General features: G+C 41.8%; 1 protein-coding gene across 4 annotated transcripts in view; it reads left to right on the forward strand.

The window, feature by feature from the left end:
• Positions 1–15,609, forward strand: part of cep85 (centrosomal protein 85) — an 84,929-nt gene that overhangs the window by 24,124 nt on the left and 45,196 nt on the right. For all 4 annotated transcript variants that reach the window (XM_048613026.1, XM_048613025.1, XM_048613024.1 and 1 more), the window contains one exon: positions 9,934–10,083. In XM_048613026.1, the coding sequence (XP_048468983.1) occupies positions 9,934–10,083 (150 nt within the window). The remainder of the gene's footprint in view (positions 1–9,933; positions 10,084–15,609) is intronic.

Below are 15,609 nucleotides of genomic sequence, written 5' to 3' on the forward strand. Positions count from 1 at the left end.
GCCAAGCAGCATCATCTGCTCCTATGATGCTGCTTGGCCTGCTGTGTTCATCCAGCCCTGCACCTTGTTGTCTCGGATTCTCCAGCATCTGCAGTTCCTACTATCTCTGTGCTAAATGTAAATAAGGTTAATTGCAAATGGATAGGGACCGAGCTGGAACTGACTGGAAAAGTTGAACATACCTCCTGTTTCACAACAAAAATACTTCCCAGTGAACTAGAAGGATTCTATGAAATTAATAAACCAATAATGGTTAACCAAGGAAGTTAAAGATTGTACGCTGCTCTTTCTTTTAGTTTAGTACAATATATTGAGGATTGGGAAAGGTTTAAAAACCAATCAAAGAGGACAAAAATAAACTTTAAGGGCAAACTAGTAAGTAATGTAAAAGCAGACAGCAAGTCTTTCATTTAAAGAGGAGGGCCAAAGTGAATATAGGCCCCTTTAGAGAATGAGGCTGAGTAATTGGTAATCTATCCTGCAAACAGACTTCAATGACATTTGCTCTTTGGGGAAATATTAGGAAAAGGAATTTGTTAATGCAGAAATTGAATTTTTGGAAAATATAGATGCTATAGATGTTTGCTTAACTTGGCATAAAAGCAAGATTTATATAGCACCCTTAACATAATTGAATGTCCCAACGTGGCTTTCTGGGTGTTTTGTATACTAACTATGACACTGAGCCACGTGAAATATTAGGTCACTGACCAGAATCTTGGACAAAATTGGGTTATAAGATGTGTTTTAAAAGGAAAGTGATATGGAGAGGAAGGATTTGAAAACCAGGTTGAGAATCATTTTCCTATTTCCTAGTAAACCCAGTTTGAGATTAAATTGTTTATGGGATGTGGTTTCTTCATCTAACCTCTGCTCCTCCCCTTATGAAGCTGCATACTAGAGCCAGGTTTGTTTTGAGTCTATTATGAAGAATATTGACCAGTTTTGATTTGTGAAGGCCACAACAGCAGAAGTCAATCTTTTGATCACTGGCTGTTTATCAAGGCGACTGCATTGTCCAGCAGGGATCACTGGGTAGTAATTAGGAGCTGTAATTTGGATATGAAAGATTTCTTTGTTGTTTTTTGGCCTACCCAGCATTGCCCCTCCATCAAAATCAGCTAATTAAATTAGGAGCCTTTCTTGTGTTACTGCATGTGTTGCATTTACTCAGTGGACTGTTAGAGGGTGCTGGCTATAATATGAGGGAGCATATTAGTGACTTTACCTTCTCATTGAAGCTGTTTTGGCTAGTTTTGGCCTTGTTTTGTAAATAGATTTCTGAAATGTAATTGCTTTGCTTGCTGATCCAAGGACCAAATTTGCATTGTTCACAATTGTTTAGGGTACCATGAAACCATAATAGTATAATGTTCATTTCTGCAGAATAGCACAACTTGTTGAATTTGAGGTTCAACGCTGGGGAAGAAGTTTGCAATAATCTTGCTCTTTCTTTTTACTTAATTTCTCTTGCAAAGAATACACTTGCCTTCAGTTTTGGACTGTTGACAAAAGATTCTGCTTTAAAGCAAAGTGATTGCAAAAAATGTCTGCAGTTTTAAAAAGAATGTTTTACATTGTGTGCATCTCTCAATATTGCCTTTTCCTGGAACACTGAACAGCAGCAGACACCATGGAGCCAATTGGTTTAGAAACCATGGAAAACTGCTTGATGTCAATTTGTTTGGCTGCTGACCAGGTGCCCATGGCTTTTATGAGAGCAGGGCAGCAGAGAACCACCTAGTCTGCAAATCGAAAGCATTGAAAAATCTGTCGGTCTTGTGTGGAGGTACTGGAAAGTCTCTAACAGCAAGCTGTCTTTCATTCATTCGTCTTTCCCTAAAAATCTGCCCTTGGAGGGAGAATTCTCAACCAGTGAATGAAAGAGCATTGGTGTGTGAAAACTTGTCAACAGCAAGGAAGCAAAATGAAATGAAGGGAGGTGATGTCCTAATGGTATTAACAAAGTACTGCTATTTAGTCCGGAGACCGGGTAGTGTTACAAAGAACAAAGAAAATTACAGCACAGGAACAGGCCCTTCGGCCCTCCAAGCCTGCGCCGATCCAGATCTTCTGTCTAAACCTGTTCCCTATTTTCCAAGGATCTGTATCCCTCTGCTCCCTGCCCGTTCATGTATCTGTCTAGATACATCTTAAATGACGCTACCATGACCGCCTCTACCACATCCACTGGCAACGCGTTCCAGGCACCCACCACCCTCGCCCACCTAAAGAACTTTCCACGCATATCTCCCTTTAAACTTTTCTCCTCTCTCCTTGAAATCGTGACCCCTAGTAATTGCGTCCCCCATCTGGGGGGGTGGGCGGGGTTGGGGGTGGAAAAGCTTCTTGCTATCCACTCTGTCTGTACCTCTCATGATTTTGTAGACCTCAATCAGGTCCCCCCCTCAACCTCTCTTTCTAATGTAAATAATCCTAATCTACTCAACCTCTCTTCATAGCTAGCGCCCTCCATACCAGGCAACATCCTGGTGAACCTCCTCTGAACCCTCTCCAAAGCATCCACATCCTTTTGGTAATGTGGCGACCAGAACTGTACGCAGTATTCCAAATATGGTCGAACCAAAGTCCTATACAACTGCAACATGACCTGCCAACTCTTGTACTCCATAGCCCGTCTGATGAATGAAAGCATGCAGTATGCCTTCTTGACCACTCTCTATTGACCTGTGTTGCCACCTTCAGGGTACAATGGACCTGAGCACCCAGATCTGTGCATCAATTTTCCCCAGGGCTTTTCCATTTACTGTGTAGTTCGCTCTTGAATTGGATCTTCCAAAATGCATCACCTCACATTTGCCTGGATTGAACTCCATCTGCCATTTCTCTGCCCAACTCTCTAACCTATCTATATTCTGCTGCATTCTCAGACAGTCCCTTTCACTATCTGCTACTCCACCAATCTTAGCGTTATCTGCAAACTTGCTAATCAGACCATCTATACCTTCCTCCTGATCGTTTATGTATATCACAAACAACAGTGGTCCCAACACGGATCCCTGTAGAACACCACCGGTCACAGTTCTCCATTTTGAGAAACTCCCTTCCACTACAACTGTCTCCTGTTGCCCAGCCAGTTCTCTAGCCATCTAGCTAGTACACCCTGGACCCCACGCGACTTCACTTTCTCCATCAGCCTACCATGAGGAACCTTATCAAACGCCTTACTAAGTCCATGTATATGACATCTACAGCCCTTCCCTCATCTATCAACTTTGTCACTTCCTCAAAGAGTTCTATCAAGTTGGTAAGACATGACCTTCCCTGCACAAAACCATGCTGCCTATCACTAATAAGCCCACTTTCTTCCAAATGTAAATGGATCCTATCCCTCGGTATCTTCTCCAGCAGCTTCCCCACCACTGACGTCAGGCTCACCGGTGTATAATTACCTGGATTATCCTTGCTACCCTCCTTTAAACAAGGGGACAACATTAGCAATTCTCCAGGACCTCACCCGTGCTCAAGGATGCTGCAAAGATATGTTAAGGCCCCAGCTATTTCCTCTCTCGCTTCCCTCAGTAACCTGGGATAGATCCCATCCAGACCTGGGGACTTGTCCACCCTAATGCCTTTTTAGAATACCCAATCTCCCTCCCTCCCTCCCTCCCCTAGAGTAATCAAACATCTGTCCCTAACCTCAACATCCATCATCACCCTCCCCTTGGTGAATACTGATGCATAGTACTCATTAAGAATCTCACTCATTTTCTCTGACTCCTCTCATAACTTCTCTCCTTGGCCCTTGAGTGGGCCAACCCTTTCTCTAGTTACCCTCTTGCTTCCTCATTTCAGATTGGTCCTGCGTTCCCGATTTATTCTTCCAAAGCTCCGTCTGTTTTCAGTCGCCTAGACCTCATATGTTTCCTTTCTTCCTCCTTTTGCTAATTCTCTATTTCACCTGTCATCCACGGTTCCCTAATCTTGCCCTTTCTATCCCTCATTTTCACGGGGACACGCCTGTCCTGCACACTAATCAACCTCTTTAAAAGCCTCCCACATATCAAATGTGGATTTACCCTCAAACAGCTGCTCCCAATCCACATTCCCCAGCTCCTGCCGAATTTGGCCTTCTCCCAATTTAGCACTCTTCCTTTTGGACCACTCTCGTCTTTGTCCATCAGTACTCCTAAAACTAATGGAATTGTGATCACCATTCCCAAAGTAATCCCCTACTGAAACTTCAACCACCTGGCCGGACTCATTCCCCAACACCAGGTCCAGTATGGCCCTTTCGCGAGTTGGACTATTTACATACTGCTCTAGAAAACCCTCCTGGATGCTCCTTACAAACTCTGCTCCATCTAAACCCCTAACACTAAGTGAATCCCAGTCAATGTTGGGAAAATTAAAATCTCCCATCACCACCACCCTGTTGCTCCTACATCTTTCCGTAATCTGTCTACATATTTGTACCTCTATTTCACGCTTCCTGTTGGGAGGCCTGTAGTTCAGCCCCAACATTGTTACTGCACCCTTCCTATTTCTGAGCTCTGCCCATATTGCCTCACTGCTCAAGTCCTCCCTAGTGTCCTCCTTTAGCACAGCTGTGATATCCTCTTTGACCAGTAATGCAACTCCTCCACCCCTTTTACCTCCCTCTCTATCCCGCCTGAAGCATCTATATCCTGGGATATTTAGCCACCAATCTCAGTAATAGCAATAACATGCTCCCAGGTACTAATTTAAGCCCTAAGTTCATCTGCCTTACCCACTACACTTGCATTAAAACAAATGCACCTCAGACCACCTGTCCCTTTTGCGTTCATCATCTGCTCTCTGCCTACTCGTTTGTTTGTTTGTTTGTTCCCTTAGTCACACTGACTTCATTATCTGTTCCTTACAGGCTTTAGTTACTGCCTCCTTACTGTCCATTAACCACCTCCATTTGGTTCCCATCTCCCTGCCACATTTAGTCTAAACCCTCCAACAGTGTTAGCAAAAGCACCCCCTAGGACATTGGTTCCAGTCCTACCCAGGTATAGACCGTCCGATTTTTGTAATAGTCCCTCCCCAGAACCTGTCCCAAAAATCTGAAACCCCTCCCTCCTGCACCATCTCTCAAGCCACTCATTTATCCTGCCTACTCTTTCATTTCCACTCTGACTAGCACGTGGCACTGGTAGCAATCCTGAGATTACTACCACCTGATGTCCTACTTTTTAACTTGGCTCCTAACTCCCTAAATTCTGCTTGTAAGACCTCATCCTGTTTATTACCTATATCATTGGTGCCTATGTGCACCACACCAGCTGGCTGTTCACCCTCCCCCTTGTCCTGCAGTCGATCCGAGACATCCCTGACCCGTGCACCTGGGAGGCAACATACCATTCGGGAGTCTCGTTTTCGACCCCAGAACCGCCTATCAACTCCCCTTACAATCGAATCCCCTATGACTATAGCCCTTCCACTCTCTTTCCCACCCTTCTGTACGGCAGAGCCAGCCACGGTGCCATGAACCTGGCTACTGCTGCCTTCTCCCAGCAGTATCCAAAACAGGTATACCTGATTTGGAGGGAGATGACCACAAGGGACGCCCGCATTGCCGCCTTGCTTTTTCTCTGGGGTGTTTTGGGGACCTGGGTTTGAATTCCACCATGTCAGATGGTTGAATTTGAATTCAATAAAATTCTAATTAAAAGTCGAATGATGACTATTGTCGATTGTCAGGAAAAAATTATTTTGCTTAACGATGACTCTTGGTCAACAAAACTGCCATCCTTGCCTTGTCTGGCCTACATGTGACCCCAGACCCACAGCAATGCAATTGATTCTTTAACTCTTTGGGCAGTTAGGGAATGGGCAATGAGTGCTGGCAATAAGCGTCTAATGTGTTTGTTTGTTTGTTTTTTTTTTTTTTTTAAAAACTTTTTTGGATTTGTTTTACCCAAACGCAATTCTGTGAAACCTGAGTAACCTTAACGGTTCTAAAACTACTATGTTCTCACATTGGTTTAAAATAATCTGCTTTGGAAGTGCTTGTTGGTAAAGAAGTTTGTACTACCCTGATTTGCAGCATGGAGGTTGAGGCTGTTCTTCCTTGTCTCAACCCATGGTTCCTGCTTGTGGTGACATTGTCTCCAGAGTGTCATCCCACTTATTCAAGTGACTCCTTTTAAATATGGTTCTTTGGGTTATTCCCACCTATATAGTGGCTTACTATTGTTTACCATGCCAACATGGTAAACAATGTGCAGATTCCTCTTGTGTAGTTTAAAGCAGTTTGAAACAGCAATGTAATTAGCATAATTCAATTGCTGCATATAATGCGTTTCAGCCTTGGAAAAGATGTTATAAAAGGCAGTACTAGATCTTGTAATTTCCCTATTAATTTAGCCAACCCTAGAAGAAGGCCAGCTCCTAGTGTTCCAAAAGAGTTGTTGTTTTATTTGATAGGGCCATTCCACCACCTACATGACCTAACCAGTGATATCCATATCCTGTAAATAAAAAATCTCAAGTCCTCTGGTCCAAATTGATGCGATTGAATTGTTTCCCTGGTTTTTCTTCCCTTTTTTCTGCTCTTGGTATCCATTCTGTCTCTTTTAAGAAGACAGTAGTTGGGGAGGAGTCTTTTTGTGACTGGAGGTCTGTAACCAGTCATGTTCTGCAAGGTTCAATTGGGACCTCTGTTTGTAATACATTAAATAATTTGGACAAAAAGTAGATGATCTGGCTTGTAAATTTGCAGATGACACAAATTTGAGCTGTGGATAATGAGGAAGGCTCTCAAAGAATAGCAGGATTTGGGTGAGTTGGAAAATTGGGTAGAGAAATGGCAGATGGCGTTCAATCCATACAAGTGTGAGATGATGCAATTTGGGAGGTCAGATGCAAGAGAAGAGTACACAGTAAATGGTCAGATCATTGGGAGCATTGATATGTAGAGGGATCTATGGGTACAAGACCATAGCGCTCAAAGTGGCAACATGAGTGGATAAGATGGTAAAGATGTTTGGTGTGCTTCTCTGTTGTTTTGGGGCAAGTATAAAAATTGGTAAATTATGATGTAGCTGCAAAGGACTTTACTAGGCCACATTTGAAGTACTGTCTGCAATATTCTGGTCACTACACTACAGGAAGGATGTGGAGGCTTTGGAGAGGGTACAAAGGTGGTTTATCAGGATGTTGCTTGGATTAGTGTATTGGCTATAAGGGCATTTTAGTGAAAACAGTCTACACTTGTCCAAAGTGTCAGAGGCTTACGGCAACCTGAGAAGCTAAATGAAGCAGGAACCATGGGTTGAGACAAAGAAGAACAGCCTCCACTTCCATGTGGCCAGCTGTAAATCGGGGTAGTACAAACTTCTTTACCATCAAGCACTTCCAAAGCAGATTATTTTAAACCAGTGTGAGAACGTAGTAAGCCCCAGCATGGATAAAGTGGATAGTCAGTCTCTTTCCCAGGATGGAAATGTCATGTGCTAGGGGACATTGCTTTAAGTTTGGAGGGGGCGGGGGGTTTATGTAGAGGGTGGTAGGTGCCTGGAATGCACTACCAGGAGAGGTGGTTGAAGCAGAGACAATGGCAATGTATCTGTGTGCATTTCCTCTAGGTGCTCAGCTTTCCTCCCACAGTCCAAAGATATGCAAGTTAGGTGGATTGGCCATGCTAAGTCGCCCATAGTGTCCAGGGATGTGTAGGTTAGATAGATTAGTCATGGGAAATGCAGGGTTACAGGGACAGGGTAGCAAGGTGAACCTGGGTGGGATGCTCTTCAGAGTATCGGTGTGGACTTGTTGGGCCAAATGGCCTGTTTCCACATTGTAGGGATTCTGAGTAGGGGGAGAAAGGTGGAATTAGTTTAGAATGGCATCACAGGTGGCACAGACATGGTGATCTTAAGGGCCTGTTTCTGTGCTACACTGCTCCATTTTCTATCCTTAAGGGATAGAGTTATAAGTTCAGGTTATATGTTAGAAAATCATATTTACTAATTCTCTTGGTTATAGAGTTCATTTGTAATGAGTTGTTTTCTTAAGTACAGAAACCTTGAGTGAGTTCTTGTAATCTCAGTTGGTCAGGTAAATTGGAGACTTTGGATAATTTGACTAAACGTTTTCACAGTTGTGATGACTTGAAATAGTGGAGCTTGATTTTTTTAGTGTGCTAGCCCAGTGAGTCGTGACACACTCTCTACTTTGGATCTGTTCTTCATTATGGACTGCTCGTATGAAACTTGTCAAGCAAGCATTCTTCTATGGTACCCCAGTGACAAATGTAAAAAAAATCTATGTATTTCATGAAGTTACTGCAATTTAATTGCTGGAAATTGCTGTACGAGTTTGTGACCCAGTTAAATGAAGCAGAATCTTTTAACGTGACTACATTCTGTTCTAACCTGCTTGAGTCTAATCACAAGTTACCTTTTTTGTTAAACACACTGTTTTAATGGTACCATCTTTAGAACTAAATTAACTCATGCTCAGCCAGAATTCTGCTGGTTTGTTTTGATCTTCATATTGTGCCAAATTAATGTATGAGTCAGCCTTTCAATCTGATGGCTTATGGTAAAATTTAGGCAACTATCCTGCTTCTGATTGCTGACTCATGACCTTGCTAGAAAGTGCAGTTGAATGTTGAGATAGGATTCAACTGATGCTGTCCATCTTGAATAGCACAGACTTGTGCTTGACAAATGGATAGTTGCTTGAAGTCCCAGAGATTGCCAGCTTAAATGCTAAGTTTTCTGTGTCTTAAACCCAAACTCGAACACCCTATTGTGAAAATGTTTTCACTTGCTGTTGTTGTCTTTGGGGTTCATGACTGATGCTATTGGTTTGTGCTATCACAACAGAATTTCTAATAAAACAAAAGTTTGAGGGATAGGTGAGGAAGCTTCAAACTGAAAAGCAAATCTGTACTGCTTAGTTGCTGTTTGTGTGCTCCATGTGGAGTGAATTAAATGAACAGTCGTGCTGTATACCAATCTATTTGCATTAAGAATATTTGTAAGTGAACAGCAAAGAGGAGTTCAGCAATCTAACTATCCCAGTTGGGAACGAGGCCTGAAGAGAACAGGGATCAGAGAATCAGAACCCATGCTCACTGACACACTGACCAACAGGCAAGGCCCAATATTGAACTTAATATATTCAGCGCACAGTAGTACTCTGCAAGTTTTGGTAGACCAAACAACACTGCTACTCAGTGTTCGCTACTGCAAATGCCAACTTAAGGAAAGTGTGAATTAGGAATTATGAAGAGTTCTCTCTACTTGAAACATTAGCTTGCTTTCTCTCCTTGGATGCTGCCTGACCTGCTGTGATCTCCATTTCTTTTTTTTAAGTTTTCGGTGAATTAGGGATATTTGCTTTCTAATTACACTTCTCAGTTGCATGCCTGCATTTTTGTGTTAACAAATTAATTAGTATTTAATAAGGAGGTCCACAACATTTTAACTTTTAAAATAGCTTGTAAAATTTCTGAACTTCTTAGCATACTGTGTCTGACCTTCCAAAAATCTGTTCTTAATGATTTATCTGATCAAATTATTGTACTTTTAAAAGTTTTTTTCAACTTTTTAAAAAAATTGTCAAATTTAAAACTACTTGCTGCACAACACTTCCAATTTTTGTGGTGTAGTCACTGTAAACCATGCCCACAACCACTTAGTTTTCAATTGAATTAATGTAGAATGCTGGGCCTCTGTACAACCAGCACTCGGAGGGAACCGTCTGTAATGTAGCCAAAGCTCTTCGCCACCAGGGTTGTAGGCTTGCATGCAACCATCTCATTTAATCTAAAATTCTAAGCCTTTAATCTTCACCCATTATTAAACATTTTGCAAATTTTTCTTACTGTTGTTACTAACATTGCATTCAGGTGGGTCAGCTGTGTAATCTGACAGTGGAATCAAAATGCAATCTTTGTGGTAGCCAAGTAATGTTTTAAAATCCTTTTTTCCACAGATTCTAATGTTCAAAGAGGAAGATATTGTGAAACAGAGTGGCAAACGCCAGTACTTTCAGAAAAGTTTCAACGCAGGACAGAAAGACGGCCCAGTACAGCAGACAGTGGGGACACTGCGTTGGGAACATCTTGTTCTGATAGCACAGAAGGTGAGTTAAATAGAAATTTGTATTGAGAGTTAGGGAATGGATGTGATGGTGAAATGCAGCTTCCAGAAAATTGCTTAGAGGTCTTGGGCTGCACTGCAAATGTTTTATACTACTTAGTTGACAGACATAAAGCACAGATTCACTGCACAGAAGTATTGACAGTCTCTGAATTATTCCTGGTTAGCATCCTAGGCAGTTGATCTTGTTATACTAGACTCTGGAACAGGAAGGGAGCAAAAAAAATTCATCATGTCAGTAAGTAACACCTTTTCAAAGTCTGTTTGTGTTGAATGAAGACCAGATTGGTATTGGCTTATGATGCCTTTGTCAGATTTTTTTTTTTTAAACTATCGTTCACTGTTTAGGCTTACTGCAGTATTTCTTAGTGAGGTGCCCATAGGCAATTATGTCAGGATAATACCTTGCAGAGAAAGCAGGAAGTTAACAAAAAAATTACATAGTGTATAGTTATCTCTCTCTTGTCATTGCTGTGCTGAGCTTTATGAAGTATTAAACACTGAGTAAATAGCTCTGTTGGTAGTCCTGCTGTCTTTTTTTTTTGTTTCAGCCCCATTCTACGCAACTTGTGCAGTTTTGGCCTCCTTTTTATTTGAGGGATGTTTTGGTTATTGAGGAAGTGCAGCAAAGGTTTATTGCACTGATTCCTGGGATGGCAGGGCTGACATACAAAGACAAACTGAACCAATTAGGGTTAAGTTCACTTGAGCTTAGAAGAATGAGGTCATTTTAAATGCTAATAGGACCAAAGCAAGTAAGTGCAGAAAGATTGTTTTTGAACTGGGCTTCCAGGACCAGGGGTCATAGTTTAAGGATATAGGATAGGCCATTTTGAGTAGTAATGAGGAATTTCTTCACCCACAGTGTGGTAAGCCTGTGTAATTCTCTGCCACAGAAACGGTTGGGACAAAAACCATTGAATGTTTTCAAGGAGTTCGATTATAGTTCTTAGAATTAAAGAGATCATATAGTATGGGGAGAAAGTGGGAACAGGTACTGAGTTAGATGATCAGCCATGATCATATGGAATGGTCTACTTCTACTTCTATTTTCTGTTTCTAAGTGAAAATCCTGGAGCTCCTTCTCTAACAGCATTGTGGGTGCATCTAAAAGTACTGAGCGGCTCAGGAGGTCAGTGCTATAACTTGGACACTGAAGGAAGATAAATCCATATTGCTGTTTCAACTGATGTGCCTAATTTTAGTACATTTTGAATTGTCGGCTGATTCCTGAAGTCTATCCCTCGGTGATTCAGGGATCATTGCTTAAAAGAATTTTGCTCCAGCCTTTCCCGATGTTGGTAAGGAAGTGCACAGTGGCTCAGTGGTTAGCACTGCTGCCTCACAGCACCAGGGACCTGGGTTCGGTTCCCGCCGTAGAATTTGCACGTTCGTCCTGTGCCTACTTAGGTTTCTGTCGGGTGCTCAGGTTTCATCCCTCAATCAAAAGATATGCAGGCTAGGTGGATTGTAGGGATAGAGCATGGGGGTATGTCTGGGTCGGATGCACTTCAGAGTGTCAGTGTGGACTTCTTGGGCTGAATGGCCTGTTTCCACACTGTAGGGATTCTATAAAGATGCAAAAGACAAAGCTGCTGAAAGCTTTGGAGAAACTGACTCTTTAATGCAATGTGTCTGCATGCTAACTTTGAATCATGTGCCAAGGCTCCCAGATCCTTTCGTACCTCAGAATTCAGCAGAGGGACCTAAAGGGCAACTTCCTCATGCAGAGGCTGGTGCATGGAATCAAGTGTTGGAGACTGGTACAATTACAACATTTAAAAGGCATCTGGATGGGTGTATGAATAGGAAGGGTTTAGAGGAATATAGGCCAAATGCTGGAAAATGGGACTACATTAATTTAGGATATCTGGCCAGCATGGATGAGTTGGACCGAAGGGTCTGTTTCCATGCTGTACAACTCTGACTCTAATTTCTCTATGCTTTTAAATAATAGCCTGCTTTTCTATTCCTCTTGCTGAAGAGGGCAAGTTCAGTTTCCTATCTTAGGAAAGATATCTGCCAAAGCTTGGCTCACTTTCCTAAAAATATGTTTTATGTATAACCTCTTGTCTTGTTCACAATCTACTTTCCAACCAATCTTTTGGATCAGCAAATGTAACAAAAATATATGCAATCCCTTCATGTCATTTTTACAGACTGTAAATAATGAGGTCCCTGCATGTTTCTGTGACACATCACTGACTGCATCCTGTTACCCTGGAAATGATCAACTTGTATACATCTTTTTACCTGATATTCATCAACCAATTTTCTGTATAATGTGTTGCCCTTACAACTGTTAGCACAACCATAAAACCTTAAAATTTGGAGCAGAATTAGGCCATTCAGCCCACTAAGTTTGCTCCACCTTTTGATCATGGCTGATATGTTTCTCAACCCCATTCTCCTGTAACCCTTGTTTCCCCTTACTAATCAAACCTATTAATTTCTGTCTTAAATACATTCAGTGACTTGTCCTCCCCAGCATTCTATGACAATGAGTTCCACAAATTCACTGTCCTCTTCATCTCAGTTCTAAAGGGTCAGCCCTTCACTCTGAGCCTGTGTTCTCCAAGTTGTAGTCTCTCCAACTAGTGGAATCCTCACCATGTCCACTCTACCAGGCCCGTCTGTATTAAGTTTCAATCAGATTTCCCTTGTCCTGCTAAACTCCTTCATAGAGTACAGATCCGGAGTCCTCAACCACTCCTCGTATAACAAGCCCCTCCGAGGCCAGCACGTCCTTCATTAGATACAGGACCCAAACTGTTCACAATATTCCAGATGTGGTCTGACTACAGCCTTATAGCCTCAGCAGCATATCTATGCTGTTGTGTTCTAGCCCTCTTGAAATGAACGCTGACACTGCATTTGCCTTCCTAACATGCAGTTTCAATTGGCAGTTAGCCTTCAGAGAATTCTGAACCAGGGCTCCTAATGCCCTTTGTGATTCAGATTTCCGAAGCTTCCCCATATAGAAAATAGTCCACGCCTCTATTCTTCCTCCACTTTTGCATGTTGTATTTCATCTGCCACTTTGTTTACTTGCCTAGCTTGTCCAAATCCTTCTGCAGCCTCCCTGCTGCTTCAACACTACCTGTTCCTCCCCTACCTTTGTATCATCTGCAAACTTAGCAACAATGCTTTCAATTCCTTCATCCAGATCATTAATGTATAATGTGAATAGTTGTTGTCCCAGCGTGGACCCCTGTGGAACTCCACTAATCACGCTGCTATTCTGAAAAAGACCCCTTTTATACCTAGTCTCTGCCTTCTGTCTGTCGGCCAATCCTCTATCCATGCCAGCGTCTTGCCTCTAATAAAATGGGCTGTTATCTTTCTTAGCAGTTTCCTGTGCAGCACCTTGTCAAAGGCCCACAGATGGATCACATCTACTGGCTCCTTTTGTCTAATTTGCTTGTTATCTCCCCAAAGAATTCGAACAGATTAGTCAAGCATGACCTACACTTGAAGCTGTGCTAACTGAGCCTTATTTTACCATGCACTTCCAAGTACTCCTCAGTCTCATCTTAATGGTCTGTAGCCTTCAATAGTGCACTTTATGCTTGCTTTGCTCTTGATGTCTGATCTCCCTTGGCTGTGACTCTCAAGAGTTATTTAATGACAAAAACAAGTTTCATTGTCAAAATTATATAATCATTTACATGTACTTTGATTTTTGAATGTACTTCATATTTCAACTATTTTATGGTGATCCAGCTATAGGTGTAAATTTTAAATGCAATTAAATACCAAAATCTTTGACCTTGATCTACCAGCTTAATTGATCACTTCTCCATTGTTGATGTCATGGCTGTGGTGAGGTTGTTCTAGTTTGAGGTCTGGGCTTTGAGCCATTTTTTAATGTATGTTAATTAGGAGATGGGAGCAAATGTCATCTGTGCCTTTTTCAGTTACTGAATGATCTATGATGCAAGGAGACTTCAATAGGGACATGTATTTGAAGAAACTGAACTTGCAGAAATATACTTAGTCCATACATACAGGCAGGCATTCTAAGCTTATCTAAATATATTGTATTTTTGTAATACGTTTGTGCAGTAGTTTGGGGAGGGAGTGGAAGTTTTGCAGTGTTAATTAAGTGTCTGGACTTGATTGCAGGAGTTGCTTGTTTTGATTGAACAGTTCTTGCCAGTGCTTATAGAATGTTGGCCTTGCATTTCACAACCACAGAAGTTCTTCAGTGCAGAAGGAGGCCATTCGGCCCATTGTGCCTGCACTTGCTCATAAAATGAGCATCATTACCTAGTGCCAATTTCCTACTTTTATTTTCTCCCATTATCCTTGCATTTTTTATTGTGGGGGAGGGGAAAGAATCATCTAGTGCTGTGTTGAATACCTCAATTGAACCTGCTTTCACCACACATAGAGGCAGTGTACTTTATACCCTGACTTCTTGTAGAATGAAAAGGTTTTTACCTTGCCACACTCTTGTTTCTTTTGCAGTTTTTTTAACTCCCTATATACAGCCCACTCATGATTTTGAAAACCTATATTTTAGATTTCCCCTTAACTGGCTTTCCTTTAAAGTAAAACAGTCCCAACTTCTTCGATCTGTCTTTCTTTCATGAATAATGTTCCTTATCACTAGAACCATTCTTGTAAACTATTTCTGCAGACTTTTCAATGTGTTCACACTGACCCTCTGAAGTGCATCCTGTCCCCATAACGCCCTCATTTCCCATGGCTGATTCATCTAGCCTACATATCCCTGGCCACTATAGTCAATTTAGCATGACTAATCCACCTAACCCATATATCTTTTGGACTGCGGGAGGAAACAGGAGCACCCTGAGGAAACCCATGCAGACACAAGTGCTAGCATTTGCCAAGGGTGGAATTGGATGCAGGTCCCTGGTACTGAGGCAACAGTGCTAACTACTGAACCACCATGCTGCCTGTACTCCAGCTGAGGTCTGACAAGTCTAGTGCTGGTCTGTCTTATTTATGGTTGGTACTGGCCGAGTGTTGAAGTGAGTAGTGGTGTTCCTACAGATTTAAATTTAAGCTTTTTTATTTCTGCTGAAGCACCCAAATCATAAAAGGAATTGAAAGAAAAATCGGTAAGTGCTGAAAACCTCAGGCAAAATCCTAAAATATAAACCATAAATAACTCTCTCTGATAATAGGTCTTAAAAATCTACTTGATGCCTTTTGCTGAGAGACTTGTGATTTTCGTCTTAAAATCTTGCTCAGTGCCAGATCTACAAATTGTATGTTTTAAGCTAGCTTGAACTGAACATAAGCAGTGTATGGAAACAAATATTTGTGTGAAATTCATGGATTGATGGAATGTTTTCTCAAAATCCCGTCTGTAAAACTAAGTTAATAGGGACCAAGAATAAGCTGTTTGTTTCCAGTTGTGAAATGTGAGAAGTGGTGCTAATTATACCAGCAACTCTCTTGCCAGTGTTCTCACTGACTAAATGGAACGGGATGTACTCATTTCTCCTTCCACCCACCCAACCACTCAACATGACAGTAT

The sequence above is a fragment of the Rhincodon typus genome, chromosome 27, assembly GCF_021869965.1.
Source record: "Rhincodon typus isolate 14 chromosome 27, sRhiTyp1.1, whole genome shotgun sequence".
Taxonomy (NCBI): domain Eukaryota; kingdom Metazoa; phylum Chordata; class Chondrichthyes; order Orectolobiformes; family Rhincodontidae; genus Rhincodon; species Rhincodon typus.